Source organism: Periplaneta americana, chromosome 9 (assembly GCF_040183065.1).
Source record: "Periplaneta americana isolate PAMFEO1 chromosome 9, P.americana_PAMFEO1_priV1, whole genome shotgun sequence".
Lineage (NCBI taxonomy): Eukaryota > Metazoa > Arthropoda > Insecta > Blattodea > Blattidae > Periplaneta > Periplaneta americana.
In genome coordinates this window covers 8,465,660-8,482,818 of record NC_091125.1, presented here as the reverse complement: position 1 = coordinate 8,482,818, position 17,159 = coordinate 8,465,660, and the positions used below count along the sequence as shown (strand labels likewise).

General features: G+C 35.4%; 1 protein-coding gene across 3 annotated transcripts in view; it reads left to right on the top strand.

Moving 5' to 3' along the window:
- Positions 1–17,159, top strand: part of Cht6 (Chitinase 6) — a 572,389-nt gene that overhangs the window by 532,812 nt on the left and 22,418 nt on the right. For all 3 annotated transcript variants that reach the window (XM_069834392.1, XM_069834390.1, XM_069834391.1), the window contains exon 17: positions 4,768–5,106. In XM_069834392.1, coding sequence (XP_069690493.1) covers positions 4,768–5,106 — 339 coding nt within the window. The remainder of the gene's footprint in view (positions 1–4,767; positions 5,107–17,159) is intronic.

Genomic DNA, 17,159 nt, shown 5'->3' with positions numbered 1-17,159 from the left:
ACGTCGCGACTATAAGAGCTGAACTCGTTTTTGGGGAAACATGGGATGGAGTTACAGATACTCCAAATTGCCATTGAATCCCTTAGTTATAAAAATGTTGTTACAGCTTTTAGCAATTTCGCCAGTATTAAAATAAAAGTAGTGCTGTGAGGGGGTGAAAACGATGGTTTGAGAAGAGACATACTATCTAGGGGTGCTATTCTTAATGTTTTCAAAATAATTAGAATTCACTGCACTGCATACCATAACATTATACTTTTTCTAACCCTTCCTTCTCAGCTTCGAGATTTCCTTTAGCAGGTTATAGTGTTATTGTCAATATTGTAGTGTGTAGTTCGTTTGTGTCTAACTATTCAACAGCATGCAGTATACTGTGTAGGCTATCTGGAAAATTTACAAACATGTTTTATCAATTGAGTATCAAGTAGGTCTATCGAGTATTGGGTATCAGTGTCAAAATTTGGTATCAGTATCGGGAATCGAGTATTGACAAAAAGCAGTATTGTCCCATCCCTAATTACTATCAACCCTCTTTGTAGCATACAATGATTTCAGTTGTTTTTTTCAGTGGAGAGTGTGTGTCAGCTTCAGAAATAATAGTGTTAAGTAGCCTACCATCCACTCTCTTGGGTGATGCTGACAAAAATGTAGAAACTGAACCCATACAGGGTTTCCATCATGTTGTTTATGTACGGCACATGTTGCAAGGTTTAGAAATGTACAAGCTGAATAAGGATTAAAGCAATGTGTATAGAGGCACAGTGAATGATCTTTTAAGATGAGAGCCTGCAAGCCATTAAACTTCCCTGGCATATTCGATCCTCCATCTTATCCTTGTCCACAAACATCATTGTAGTTTAGACCCAGGCTCTTCAATTTCTGGTCAATTATCCCTTTATACATTTTGTTGAGGTCATTGACATGAAAACGAAAAATTCCTGTCCGATAACGAAGGTCGTAATATTGACATATCTGATTCACTGTCATCTGCTCTGTTGTGCCGACGTCTATGGATTCATCACATAAAACTGAAAAATATTTCGCATGATTAATGCCTTTGATTATGATCATGCGAGTAACTTCCCAATAGATAAAATTAATTCATTTTGTACAGTAAGGCTTATCATGGTACAATTGAGGCTTGCTCTCTCAAAGTGATTGTGTACATCTTTATCTCCTGCATCTATTATAAAACCTAGAAATCCTCGAAAAACGCCCAGAGTAACTGGTAGAAGTGGCTCGACTGAGGATTAAGGTAATAACATTGAATCAATCATTGTCACAATGCGATGGCCTCTTAGTGGTAAATAAATACCAGACAGAGAATAGTGTTGTTTTTATTATTGGAATCAATCTTTTTCTGTTTGTCTCGATTATTGCAACTTTAACTTTATAAATGAAAACATTAACTGCCCTGCTAGCTTTTGATTCATTGATTTTCTAGAACTCAACAGCTTTTCAGCTGCAAATAAGCGGTACTAAGCTCACAAATCCATAAGGCCATTTTTAAACATTTGCAACGTCTTCGAATAGCATATTGAGGGGTGGTTGGCTTGGCCCGCATACCAATTACACATATTTTAATGGTATTTACTGAATTTAAAGAAGTCGAATAGTATTGAAAGTAAATGTTTTATTTTGGGTAATGCATTGGCCATTTACTGATGTACTATAAACTATGAAACTCAATACAAAATATTTTTATTTGAAAGTGTTGAATTGGCAAGCTCAGCCCTCCCTTGGCTACCCCCCCTCATCCGAAGAACTATTACTAAGTACTTTTCTTCAGGAATTTGTATATCTTTTGTTTTTTCCTCTAGCTTTAAACTCGTTATAGCATCTTCAATATTGAATAAACAAAGTGCATCCTCTTCTTATGTTTTCTTATCTTTCACTTTCATATATAATTATATTCATGAATGAATTCTGTGTTTTATAAAGATTTAGAATTATTTTCCTCTCTTTACTTTTAACCTCGAACTTCTTTCGCACACCTAAATAACAGTTTCGAATTTATGCTACCAAAGTTCTTCTATCTATAAATAACTGTACTGATCATTTTTTAACTTCTAATCTTCTTCCTATTACAGTTCTCATTACTGCAGTTTCTCCTTCCTCTACTATTTTCTCTGTTAGATATTAATTCAAATTGATTTTAATCTAGTATATTAATTTTGCCTTAGATTTTGTTTTCTAATAATATTCAACATTTCTTATTCATGCGATAAAATGAATAATGTTCTATATGAGTAGGGACCGGATTTTTATGTAATATCAAGGTGTGATATATATACATATTTATGTAAGAAAAATAAGCTGAATATGTACCAAAATACGTAAAATCATGAAAATATTTAATATCAATATCTGGCAGGTATATGATAGGTAAGACTCTCCAGTTGTGATTTCATAGAGCATCCTATTTTTTTACCGCACATTTGACACATTATTATTTTTCCATCTGTAGTGAAAGCTTCGTCCATCGCAATCCATGATTTTATTTTTGTCGTTAGGGTTGAAGATACAGGGGTCATTTTAGTTAGTTAAAAGCCGTAGATAAACTCACTTGCACTTTATACTGTAAGTAGGCCTACTAAAACTAGAGAACTGAGTGAAATGAATGACACAACAGAACTGCAAGCACTGTTTCGCTTTACTGGATTAGGAGAAAATAAGAAGAGATGTGGGACACATGCATTTTAGCTGCTCCCTGTAAGAAACAAAGTACCTACTAAAACCTCCAACTATAGGCATTTACAAACTGGTAAGTGTACATGTGGCTAGTGTACATGGTGTGTGGATAAGCTTCAGGGCTTCTACCGCGTTGTCTTGGTGTTAGTGGCTGACGTTTCGACCGCTGTGTTGTGGTCATCTTCAGAGCAGTTGTTGGATAAGGAAATAGTCTGCGAGCTCGTATATATATATATATATATATATAGTACTCTCGATGGGGGGAGTACTATATATATAAGAGCTCGCAGACTATTTCCTTATCCAACAACTGCTCTGAAGATGACCACAACACAGCAGTCGAAATGTCAGCCACTAACACCAAGACAACATGGTAGAAGCCCTGAAGCTTATCCACACACCATTTACAAACTGTTGTTTGAAAAGTGACATTCCTGTCTCATTCAGAAGGGTAGGATTATTCCAGCCGAGAACCATACTTTCTAATTGCTCGGAACATCCCATTTCCGTATAGGTCTACTAAATTTAAAGTAAAGAGGTCAAGCAATAATCTGAAAAACTATTTATTTTAATCTTTCAACATCTTTCCAGTTTGCTCCTTTACTCCAGCTTCTTTTCAAAAGTCGGCTACTTTATTGCAGCTTATGTCTGACTTGACACGGGTTTTCTCTGGAAGGATTAGGAAGGAGTGGGTAAGGTTGCAAATTGCATGGGAACGGCTTGTTAAGACGTGTGCAGAATAATTATAGTTCGAGACAAATCAAGTTGTCTTCGTCCCACTCCACTGCATGAAGGCAACGCTACTTTCTAAGGATTTTTACAATACAAGGTAGTTGTATGAGAAAGGTTGTCTTTTGTTCACTCATGGGTGGTATGGGGTGAGTGCCTCTATTACTTCCTGGAACTAAGGACGTTATGTTTCGTCCCGAAATATATCCTTTCTTGGGTATGTAAAAGGCTTTTTAAATCTGTGTATTTCAAATTGTAAACTTCCCCAGGAGAAGTTTTTTTTTTTTTTTTTTCCTTTTAGAGAAGTAAAAATGAATAAAACCCCTAAATATGTAGATTTATGCAATATCAAGCCATAATATGTAATGTGAGGTAAATATGTAAAAATATGTAGTATCAAATTTTAATATATTAATGGTAATTACAAGATTCGCAAAGATTTGTTATTTATATGCAGTTAGGTTGAAAGGAATATAATATGTAATTACATAAAAATCCGGTCCCTATATATGAGCAATCAGAAATAATTCCTCTTTTTAGTAGAGTTATAATACTACTTTCTATAGAATCATTTGCAATTCCACTTTTTCATAATATTTTGCTATACTTGTAATAGAAAAAGTTGGAGTTTCATATCGCCTCTCGATTGTTTTAAAAGTTTGCCAGGTATATTATTTGTTTCTGTTGCTTTTTCTTCCTTTAATTCATTCAAAACATTCAAATTTTGATTTGGTTATTACAGGGCCAATATTATTTTTTGCTTCTTATCGATCTTCAATATATGCTTTTCATTTAGAATGTTTTCTCTTGTGCATAGCTTTTCCAGGTATACTTTCCAACGATTACTGTTACCATCACAGTTCGTTAATAAGTTTCCTGTTCTATCCAAAATAATTTTTCTTTGTCTGAAACTGTATTCTGGAGATTTAATGTTAAACTATACCTGTTTCCCCACATTTCGTATCACTTTCAATATATTTATGCATTTTTAATTCAACTTCTTTAGTTTCCCTTTAGAATTTTAATTAGTACAGTATAATAATGGTATGCATTGTCTATTTATTAAAATAAATTACACTGTTCACTTGGCATGCATTCTTGAAATGGAAAGTTCTGGATCAAGTTAACTACATACTACAATTACACACCTTTTCCTATTGGGTGTTGTCTGTCCTTCAGAATTGTTCTTAATTGAAAGTTATTTATATCTGTTAGTCAATCCAGCCTGACAAAAAATAAAATTACTATAACAACAGTTCCTATTTAAGTTATGTTAGCATTTACAAAAGCACATAACAAAAAGTTCAAATAAAACTTCATCTTGGTACTGTATTATTAATATTTCAGATAATGTTGGTGGAAGTCTTGTAAGGAAGTACAATTTCCCTCGACGTCGTACCACAATCCCATCATCAGCATTAACTACAATACCACCACCAGTGACAACAACACCACCAATTGTGACGACAGTACCACCAATAATCACAACATTACCACCACCAGTTGACGTTCCATCTGGTGACATGCAGCTACTGGAATCAAAGGAGTATCAAGCAAATAATGCGGAAGCAGAGGATGAACTTGTCACAACCAAGTTACCAGACCTTGCAAATGCAGCTGTAGTTGCAATTCATAACCTGGCTACTACAGCTCCTGTAACCAGTGTGATCAAAAGCAGGCCTACAAGTAAGTAAAATAACGAAAATAATTTGTACACCTTTGAAATGTATTTGCTACATGTAGACATGGCAGGTGGGCCTTTATAAAATTATCTTCCATTAGATTAATAGTGAAAAAATGTATTGTCATAAGTGTTTCAATACGTTAGAAATCTTTATTTATAATTAAAAGTCACATTTGTGCGTTTCTATGTAGAAGTCTCATAAATAGTACACAGTACACTATTACAGTAGGTACCGTATCTTTTAATGGATCTAACGTTGGCCAGCCAGTAAAAAGCAGCAATGTATACACGACAGTAAAGTCACACTAGATTCACTACATAATACTAAAACCCATAACCAATTAATAGAAGCAATTAGGGAGAAATTGAGAATCCTAAGTTAGTACACAAAACTAGACAATAGATATAAGAGGGTTAAAGCTCATAAGGGATACAAGGGAACGAAATGGCCGACAAACTGGCAAAAAGGGCAACAGTACTAGAAGAGTTGGAGTGCTGCAAAAAGTTCACAAAAAGTGCCATCCAGAATATATTAAGAGTGGAAAGCATAGGAATATGGGAAAATGAATGGAAAAACTCCACGAAAGGAGAAGAAATCAGACAATATTTTCCTATAGTTGCACAAAGAATTAAACTAAAGATAACACTGACACTAAATCTCACTACAATGCTACCAAGATGCGGAAGACTAAGAGCATACTACTAACGATTTCATATCACTGAAGACTCAACCTGTCCCTGAAGAGAAGGGGAGCAAACGGTTAATCACATATTGTATGAATGTAACAAACTCGATGCAGAAAGGAAGAAGCTAAGAAGAAATGTAATTTAAAAGGGACGAACATGGCCTGTAAATAAAACACAACTAATAGAAAAGTTTATGAATATCGGAAATTTATAAGGTTATGACGTTAAATCGATAGATTTTCAACAATTATAGAGATAAAAGTGGTTCAATTATTAAAATTAGTAGTAAGTCACCTCTTGATTATGACATACTTTATATAACATTTTCAGTATAAAATATGATAAAACTAGAAAACAATTCAAATTTCAAAGCGTCAAGATGTGTTCAAAGCTATCACCTTAAATACTCTCTATATGGCCGATTTGAAATCATGCACTTCATTGTCAGGGATCTTGATGCTTCGATCTTGTATATTACTGATCAGTATCTCCTGTGGGTGGAGGTAAATGAGTATGGTGATGGGTGGTAGAAAATGTGACGACATTTGAATTGAAGTTCAATTGTGAATTAAGTACCGGTAGCCTATGTATTGTTTGTGCGTTGTATATTTGTAAATTGTTTATTATTTTTTAATATGTTTTATTATTCACTATTGTGAAATTAATTCATTCATAATGTTCTGCCTAAGGCCAGGTCTTTTGCTGCAAATCCAGCTTTCTCTAATTTTACCTATTTTCTGCCTTCCTCTTTATTTGCAAAGATTTTATTCTCTCTTTGTGTTTGTTATTTTAATTATCATCTTTTATTATTGTAAAACCTATATAGATACAGGGACATCATTTTATTTTTACTAATATTTCTAATATTAACCTGGCTATAACTTTGGATTAAGGCTTGAGAACCGGAAACACCGTTTGATACCCCCTTCCAAGACTGGAGTTCGGTGATACTGGCGTAAAATACAAACAAATCACTTTACTAGGTATAGGAGGGAAGAAAAGTAGTTAATCCATTTACGTAAACTAGGAAATATTCATTAGGTATTTCTTTAATCAAAATTCAGGTACTGTATTAACAATAAGTGATTTCACTCACGAACTGAACTATTCATTCGGACGTATTTATTATGCAATGTATATTATACTGTCTATAGTACATTAGCGTACAATATAGAGAGTGAATTTAAATTAAAAAACAATTGTAATATGGATATTTAAACACATTTTTGAAAATGGTGGCCGTTCATTTCGATACAAGCTTCAATTTCATTTATGCATATTATCTAATGCCTTGTACCTAATTCCAATTAGGCCTAGCAGTTTCGCCCTTCGTACTAGTAACTCATGTTGAAATAATTCTGTACCTACTTTATAAAAGAGTACCTTACGTACTGTAAATTCAATCTTCACTTCTGCCCGATCCGAAAAGATAAAATTATTCAGACATGCTATCTACTGTCCATCCAAGTGGTTTTGTCGTAGGGTCATAGAAAGGGGGGAAATCACGTGACAGTTAAGTACTTAACGAGGCCCTTTTATTTAAGTTATTTTAAACAGTTGTATAATATTATGTAGACATCCAATTCCTAACAGAAATTAATGTTTTCAGAAAAGAGCTAAGATAGCCCAGCCACTAGTCTTTACATAGGCGCGAGCAGAAGTGGGTGGGGGAAACCGAGATGTGACGTAGGCAACGGACGACAGTACCTGTGCGAAAATGTGATTCAATATTGAAAACTCTTTCGTCACTGGAAAACGCGAACATATTTCTGGAACGTAGTATACTCACTAACTCAGTAGACTACTGTTGGCCGTAAGGCTACTTTGACTCCATATGCGGCCTTGGTTCTGTGTGGTGGACGGTTGGAAGTTTATTAGTAGAGGGGGGTGGGAGTGAAGTACATTCAAAAACTCAGGTACAATAAAAATTGAAGTGAAAATAAAATGATGTCCCAGTACAATATGAGGCAGAGGAATCAGACGATTTTCAAATGGAAATACCAGTAACTCAGTAGTTTTGACTATTAGAACAAATGTATTACTGCCAAAAAAACAGGCTATGTATGCCATTTTGTTGACATACATTTAGATTGTCTTGAAAATTATGTCCTTCAAATGGTGTCCGTCTCTCTCTCTCTATGCAGTCTTCAAGTCTTTCCCTGAAGTTGCGTGTCACTCTTTCCAACATTTCGCCATCAATGATGGCGATTTCCTGGGCAATGGCAAACTTTAGGTCATCAGTTCTTTGGGGCCTGTTTATGTACAATTTGGACTTCAGGTAACCCTACAGAAAGTAGTCGCAGACAGTAAGGTCAGGCGAGAAGGGCGGCCAGGGAATGTCGCCATGCCGAGAAATGATGTGCTCTGGAAACATTCAGTGCAGAACTGTCATTGAATTTTCTGCCGTATGAGCCTTGGCATCATCTTGCTGACACCATACAATTTGTCTATCAATCCCACGTAGACACCTACGAAGTTCTCATTGAAGAAATGTCCTCAGCATTTCAATGTAGTGTTCACTATGCACTATCACAATGTTCCCGTTCTTCTGAAAAAAATACGGGCCTATGACACAGTAATTATCTGGACATAGCACACCAAACTGTAACCTTTGCACAGTGAAGTGGATGCTCGTGTAGTTCGTTAGGATTTCAGGGGGCCCAGTATCTAAAGTTCTGCTTATTAACATAACCATTTAAATGGAAATGTGCCTCGTCACTCATGAACATAACAACTTCGTCAGCCAAAATTTCCACCATTCTCTCAGCGAATGTCCTGCATTGCACATAGTCTTCCTCATTCAATTGCTGAAGAATCGTAAGTTTATATGGATGAAACTTAAGATCTATGGAATATTCGGCGCACAAAATGTTCTGAAAGTTGCAGTGCCTGCTGTCTAGCTGATCGATGTGGACTCTTAGTAACAGCCAATCTTACTTGCACAATGTTATCTGGTGTTCGTACACTTCCAATGTGTCCTGGTGGTCTCTTCTTGCAAGCTGATGCTGATAATCGAAAGTTTTGTATGCGTATCAGTATGGTATTGCAAGCAGGAACACCTCTGTGTCAGGCAACATTAAATTGGAGACGAAAGGCACGCTGGGTTTTCACAACTGAATCACCATTCTTGAAAAATGTTTCATTAACGAAAGCACGATGCTCCAAGCTCCATACTTCCATGATTACACAAAATGACATAAAAAATTCTAACAAATGACGGTTCATCGATATCCTTAACCCCTCATGTTGCTCTGTAAACAGTCTTCTAAAACTGTCCGATTCCTTTGCTGCATATATTATAGGCCTACCATATATATAACCTATTTATAAATACTTGATTAAATGGCGAACTTACTCGTGTTAATTACGTAAGCATGTGCGGCTTACAGCTGTTTCGGTGTTACTTCACACCATCCTCAGAGCCTTCTGTGTCTTGGCGACATCTCAACAGGCAGAGATATTGGCCTCAATTATTTTCTCTCACTGGCTCAGTAACTTACAGTGGCGTAGCGTCAATGTAAGCTAAAAAGCTTAGCTTCCCCAGTTAATAATAATTTCATAATAAACCTGCAGTTTATGGAGAAAATTATTTGTTAATTTTAATAGAATTTATATTTACGCGTTAAATATTGTGATGCGGCAGCTCAGGATTATTTGTGATGCAGCAGTAAACAAGAAGCCTGCACACACCAGCTTCCAAGCGGACCGGTTTCTTCTGTGTAATCCACCCCGCAGATTTTCCATCCCTTTTAAACTACCCTAGTCGCAAGGCTCGAAAAGAAGCTAGCTTTAACATTTAAAATAAGTAGTTTCCGAGTTATCCCTATTCGTCAGTTGTGTTCAGTTGAAGTGTTAGTGTGCATTGTGGCTGATATAATAAATAATGAGCGAAATAACAGTTCCTGACACTAATTTACTTGAATTTTTTAGGACAATTGTATTATCAAGACTGACTTACGAACAAAAGTGTGATTTAAAAAACAAATGACCGACTTCCTTGCTGTCAATGAAGGACACAACCAAAAGACATACGCATACTTACGCAATGATACTAATATTGTGATTTCTCTAAGTATGACACGGAGTGAGCTAATGTTATACTTATATGTGTTTATTTGTTAGAGATATGTGTAAACCGTGAAATCGTATTTTATTACGTCTCATTTGAGGTCATGCCTTATTGGTGTTACTTACGATGTTGCAACCAATCTTCGACTGCTGACTTGAAATTGACTACTATTTATTTTAAGACTGTATTTTTGTAATACGTTTTCTCATATTGCATGAAAGACAACTTGAGTTAGCTTCCCCTGCTCAAAATTTCATGCTACGCCACTGGTAACTTATGGTACAAAAAGGATTAAGCATTTCTTAACAACTTATAATCAATTTCCATTAGAATACAAATTTTTAATAAATTCCCGGTTTTGAGATTTGTTTAAGAAACAAACTTTTTTGGCAAGATTATTTATTTTTATTCTTGGTTGCTTTTATATATTCGATGGTTTTAAACTTTTTCTTCTTTCTCCCTAAAACTTCAGTGATACCTTACTGTTATTTATTTTCTTTCTTTAATTACTGTCATGTTTTATGTTTTTCAAAGATTGTTTTCTTATATATATATATATATATATATATATATATATATATATATATATATATATATATATATATATAAGAAAACATTTATATATATATATATATATATATAATACAGTGGCGGCTCGTGATCATTTTTGTTAGTAAGGCCAGATATTTCACAAATTTTGCAATATACGTTAAATAATGCACCAAGATTTTTAATTTCATTTTAGTTAATTGTTTCTGCTTAAAAATTAGTTCAGCACAATACAACTAAAACTATCACTCATTACTGCAGCACCATCATATGTTTGAGCTATGAGTTTATTTTCTAAATTGAAAGGTTGTAGACTTTGTTTTAGAACCTCACTCAGACCGTTAGCCATGTGGTTGTTTACTGCCCGTATCTCACGTCCTGAGCCGAGAGTTCCCTAGTGCTTATAACCACGCCTCTTAGATCTGCTGGGACCGTCATGGCAGCAGCAGCGTGCGGCATGGCAGCATATTACTTGTTCTGGAAACATCCTATGCCATTGCAGGAGTCTTTACTGTTTATAATACTGGATACTCTAATCATGGTTACCACTATCGCTATTATCTCTGATGGCGATTTCCAAAAATGTATGTACACACTAAGCCACTCTTCGTTTAGTCTGGACAACTGCTGAATTGCCATTGACCAGTATGTTCCGTGGTTCCATGAGCCCTAGATGATTTTAAATTTCATTTTATACTTTTTTACTTGGTTATTTAACGACATTGTACCATCTACTAGGTTATTTTGCATCGATGGGATTGGTGATAGCGAAATGGTATTTGGCGAGATGAGGCGGGGGGATTCGCCATAGATTACCTGACATTCGCCTTACGGTTGGGGAAAACCACGGAAAAAATCCAACCAGGTAATCAGCCCAAGCGGGAATCGAACCCGCGCCCGAGCGCATGTTCTGTTTCAGATCTTCGATGTAGGCTATACATCATACATACTGCATAATAAAGTATATTTAAAAACAGAAGTACTGTTTAAGTGTTCATCCAATACTTTATCAAGACTAGCAAGTAAAGGTAACAAGTCTAATAAATTTCCCCGATTTGCAAATCCCTGATTTTTATACTGAACCCTCAGTTATAATTCGTGAGTTCCGCAAAATACTAAAGATACTCTTGCTAGTATATATCTGTTTTTGTGACCTGTTGGTTGTGTTTCTGGATTGAAAATTTGACCGCGGAATCAATTTGTGCTGCGATATTTACTGTCCCAAATAGTTTAAACTTACAAGCGTTTTCCGAATGTATTGCACTTTCTTTACAATAGAAACAAAATAAACTTTGTTTTTCGTCACTTATAGTTAGCCAGGACTTCTTTGTATACTCGGGACAGAACATCTAGAAGCTTGGAGGCCGTTACTTTTAAGCGGTCCGACCACCCCCTCCTCCCGCACTAGCAGGTACTGTGCCATTCTGCTGCAAAACATTTTCTGAACGGAAGTTACTGTATTGTGAGAGAACAGCTGGATCAGTGAAAGCCTTTACTGTGTGTAACAGCACTAAAATAAAAGTTCTTTTACGATATTGTGAATACAGTAGTTATATACAGTAGGTGTGATCAGCGTAAAGTATAAGCGTAAATTAAAAATTTACTTATTGTGTATAATTGTACGTGAAACTGTGATTTTTAATATAAGAATACTCTTAGATACGTGTGAATTTAAGTATAACGCTCTGTATATAGCGGTGACATTTATTCAGTGTGAGTAACATTTAAGTTAAGTTTAAAAATATAATTAATAATTACACAGTATTTCATTAGTAGAATTAAGTGTACATAAAGCAATTGAAATTATAATATAAAATGCCTCCTATAAGATCGACATTAAAAGGAAAAAAATTGCATAGTCAAACAAAAGAAGTGATAAACAATGTATTGGAATTCATGAAGAAAGAAGCTCTTGAAGGAATTACAATTCCATTAGAAAAAGTTCAGGAGAGGGTTCTGAAAGCTACTGGTGTGTCCCGCAGCAGTGTTCAAAGAATCAGTGCGGAGGCAAAAAAAGTTGCGAATGGTCAAATTGTTGGATTTGAAACGCCAGATAAGAAGAGAACCGTGAAGAAGCGAGTGTTAGACCTAGACGAATTCGACGAGAGTGTAGTGCGACGAACTGTATATGAGTTTTATATTACAGAGAAACAGTTCCCTACAGTTCAATTACTGAGGAGTAAATTGATAGAATCGATAGACTTTAAGGGTGGAAATTCAAGTTTGAAACAACTATTGCGAAACCTAGGGTTTCAATGGAAGAAAACTAAATCAAACAGATGTGTGCTTATAGAAAAGTCCGATATAAGGGCGAAGAGAATAAATTATTTAAGACTTATAAAGAAATACAGATCAGAAGGACGCAATATAGTTTATCTAGATGAGTCTTATATCTTGTCATCCCACGTGCATCAGAAATCCTGGTGTGACGATAGTAACAATGGTCTTCTTTCACCTGTGTCAGAAGGACAAAGACTGATTATAATACATGCTGGTGGAGAAATTGGTTTCGTACCTAATGCTCTACTCATGTGGAAATCTCATCAGGCATCGGGGGATTATCACCACCAAATGAACCAACAGAATTATGAGAAATGGGTTCAAGAAAAATTAATTCCAAATTTACCACCAAATTCTGTAGTCATTTTCGACAATGCTTCCTATCATAATGTGATACTGAATAAAGCTCCAACATCCAACACGCCGAAAGAAGAAATGAAGAACTGGCTCGACAAAGAAGGAATTCCATACGATGCAAAAATGTTAAAACCTACGCTGTATGAACTAATTAAAATTGCCAAACCTAGAACAGTTACGTATTCGGTAGACAAAATTTTTATTAATGCAGGACACACTCCCCTCAGGCTTCCACCATATTCGCCGGAATTAAATCCGATAGAAACAATTTGGTCCATTGTGAAAGGGTGGGTTGCATCAAGAAACACGACATTTACTCTTTCTGGTGTGCAGCAGCTGTGCGAAGAAAAGTTCAGTTCGATGACTGCAAATGACTGGGTTCCAATTTGCAATCGAGTAAAGCGAATTGAAGACGAGTACATGGAAAGAGAGGTGCATTTCGACAACATTGTAGACCCAATCATAATAAATTTAGGAGGTGTGAGTGATGACGGAAGTGAAGACTCCAGCAGTAGCGATGAAATGGAGGACGTTCAGTTGGAGAACACAGATTAGCAGCACGAGGTAAGTGGTCAACGTTTTCAGTTAGTAGTGTAACGAACAATTCTGCTGTGTGCGAGCTCTTCCGCTGTGACGTCACCCAAGCCTCTAGATGTTCTGTCCCCGGTATAAATCACGAGTTCCAGAAAGTTCTCCTTTTCATACCATCCGTCTGCGTAAAACTTAAGTCATTAGGTTGATGTGTGCCTAGTCGTTTAACTCCAAGTTTATCTTCTAATTTTAACGAAGAAAACGATGTTTTAATAGGTAATTCACTTTATTCATGTTTTCACACTTCGCTCACATGCTCTATTCAAAGTTCACATAGACACTTCTAGAATTAACCCACTGTTCAGTGGCACTGCAACTCACAGTACAACAAATAACTGTGACTGTCGCTCCCATCTGGCAGGTGGACCGGGCTCGTCGGGCCCCAACGAGAAGCATTAAGGCCAATTCATACGGGGATAGTTTACAGAAGGCAAGTGCTTGAAGCAAGTCGACTTTTCTTCGACTTTCCCCCGTGTGATATGGTCGGGACTGTCAAGTTGTGACTTGGTGGTCAAGCAGAATTTGAATTGACGACTCGTCAACTTTTGTGTCCACTTTTCCATCACGTGATCAACTTGACTCCATCACTTTCCTCGTGTGAATGCTAATTTGTAGCAAGTAGCAACTTGCAAGAAGATATTGTGGATAGTGTGTGATTGTTTAAATTAATAGCTAATTAATTTAGGTATCGAATTCTAGATTAATTTAACTTTCAAACCCCACATTTTAATAATTACTAATTCTGCTTGCAAATCACTTGGATTTGTAATTCGAAATTATTCAAGCAAACACCTGTGTTTAGGTTAAGCCTACACCTAGTTAGACGCAAGTGGAATGTGCTACAATAATTTGGAATCCTCGTTGCAAAAACAACGTTCATTCTATCGAGTTGATACAGAATAAATTCCTTTGGTTCCTATATTAATAGATATTCAAAATACCTTGTCCATTCCAGATCCCAACTACTTAGATTATTGAGATGAATTTTTGGTTTCCATACGTTCAATGACAGAAGAACGACTTACTCGATATTTCTGAGAAAATTATGAAAAAAAATAATACCGATTCCACTGAAATACTCAAAGTAATTCCAGTTTACATCCTTCAAATATATACAGAATAAATTTGGTATTTAATATCTCCAGATCGAAAAAAAATATCACAACTTTTCTCTTGTTTTGACTCAACACAGTCGACCTGGTTGGCGAGTTGGTATAGCGCTGGCCTTCTATGCCCAAGGTTGCGGGTTCGATCCCGGGCCAAGTCGATGGCATTTAAGTGTGCTTAAATGCGACAGGCTCATGTCAGTAGATTTACTGGCATGTAAAAGAACTCCTGCGGGACAAAATTCCGGCACATCCAGCGACGCTGATATAACCTCTGCAGTTGCGAACGTCGTTAAATAAAACATAATATTTAAAATTGACTCTACAATTTATTGTCAATTTATAATTTTTTTGTCAATACTGCATAATTATAAGCTACACCTCTTTCATGTTTTCATTTCTTTTATTTCCATTACTAATGTGTTGCATATACTGTACCCATTTTATAACTGCTGCTCATGTGAATCATTAGCAATAATAAATTATAAGTTAAATTGTTCATGTGTATTTATGTGAAGAAGATGCTTTCATGGGCATCTAGCCTGCGTACTTTTCCATAAGTCATAATAAATAAATTAAAAATATACAGTATATATAGGGGAGAGTCGGGTAGTATCAGACATCGGGTAGTATCGGACAGTGCGTTTCTTTCATCTACCCAATATAGTAGTACCTGAATGACATGGTTACGTTTCTCTATGCGGCATCACAGAAACGTAATCATGTCAATCAGATACTATCATCGTGTGGTAGATGAAAGAAACTCACTGTCCGATATTACCCTATGTCCGATTCTACCCGACTCTCCCCTACACCTTATTGTAACATTTTTAGAATTGCATGAGTTGTACGAACTTCCGTGGAATATATACAGTACGAGAAAACTTCAATAATAATAAAAATTAAAATTAAACAAGAGGGAATTATTTCAGAAACTTGTTGCGAAACTTAAAGAACAAAGTGTCCATAACATTAATGGAGAAGTAGTTCGCAAGAAGAAAAAAAAAAACTAAAAAAAAAGTGTACTTCCAAGCATACAACATTCAGCGCGCGTTTTTTACGTGTGGATCATGGTTTCAAGTTTAGTGTCTTCATGTGATAACAAATATGGTATCAAGTTTAGAGGCTTCAAGCACTTTACTCCTGTAAACTATCCCCGTGTGAATCAGGTATTGACGGTAACTTCGTAACCAACGAGTTAGGGTACGTACAAGTTGGAGCGACGATAAATGATAAAAGAAGCAGCGATGCTATATATGAGAGAGAATTGCAGCATGCATTATCATTGAGGTGTGCATATTGGAGTAACGATAAAAGCGAAGATACACGATAAAAGCGACGAAAAAGATAAGTTCCATTTTCTTCGCTCTTGTCGTTCATATAATCTCTGATTAAGATAATATTGATCTGTATAATGACCAGTGGTTATCAATATATCCGAATATTAATAGATTTATTATTATTTCGGAATATTAAATTAATTGTTGTAGTTATTGGCAAATTGATCAGTTGTGTATTTATTCGTGATACATTATGTGATCACAATAACCAATCACAGCACAACGAATTTATACCACCTTTGGGATGAGAAACGGGTTCAATTTTGTACGTATTTAAGTTATATTAAACTTGAACCTAGCAGCTGATATTTCCTATAGATCTTCTTTCATTAAGTGGATGTATAGAATATCTTCTACTGATAAATCAAAATGTTCGCTTCCCAGGTCCTCGTCGCTCCGATATGAACACTTGATTCTTTGATAATACCAAAGCGTCGCTAGGTCATTTCTTTTATCGTTTATCGTTGCTCCAACGTGTACCTACCCTAAGAAAGAATATCCTCCTTCTAAAGTTTCTAAGGGTACGTACACGTTGGAGCGACGATAAACGATAAAAGAAGCAGCGATGCTATATCAGAGAGAATTGAAGGATGCATTGTTATTGAGGTGTGCATATTGGAGTAACGATAAAACCGAAGATACACGATAAAAGCAACGAAAAAGAAAAACTGCATTTTCTTCGCTCTTGTCGTTCATATGATCTCTGATTAAGATAATATTTATTTATTTATTTATTTACTTATTTATTTACTTACTTATTTACTTATTTATTTATTTATTTATTTATTTATTTATTTATTTATTTATTTATTTATTTATTTATTTATTTATTTATTTATTTATTTATTTATTCATTCATTTATTCATTTATCGACCAGCAAACTTGCTATACAGACCACTGCTAAACTATGGAATATCACATACAGAATATCATGGCTGAGGTTGGCTCCAAAGGCTCCTATAAGTAATTTAAATTAGTTAATAAGATAATATTAATATGTATAATTACCGGTGGTTGTCAATATATCCGAATATTAATCGATTTATTATTATTTCGGCATATTAAATTAATTATT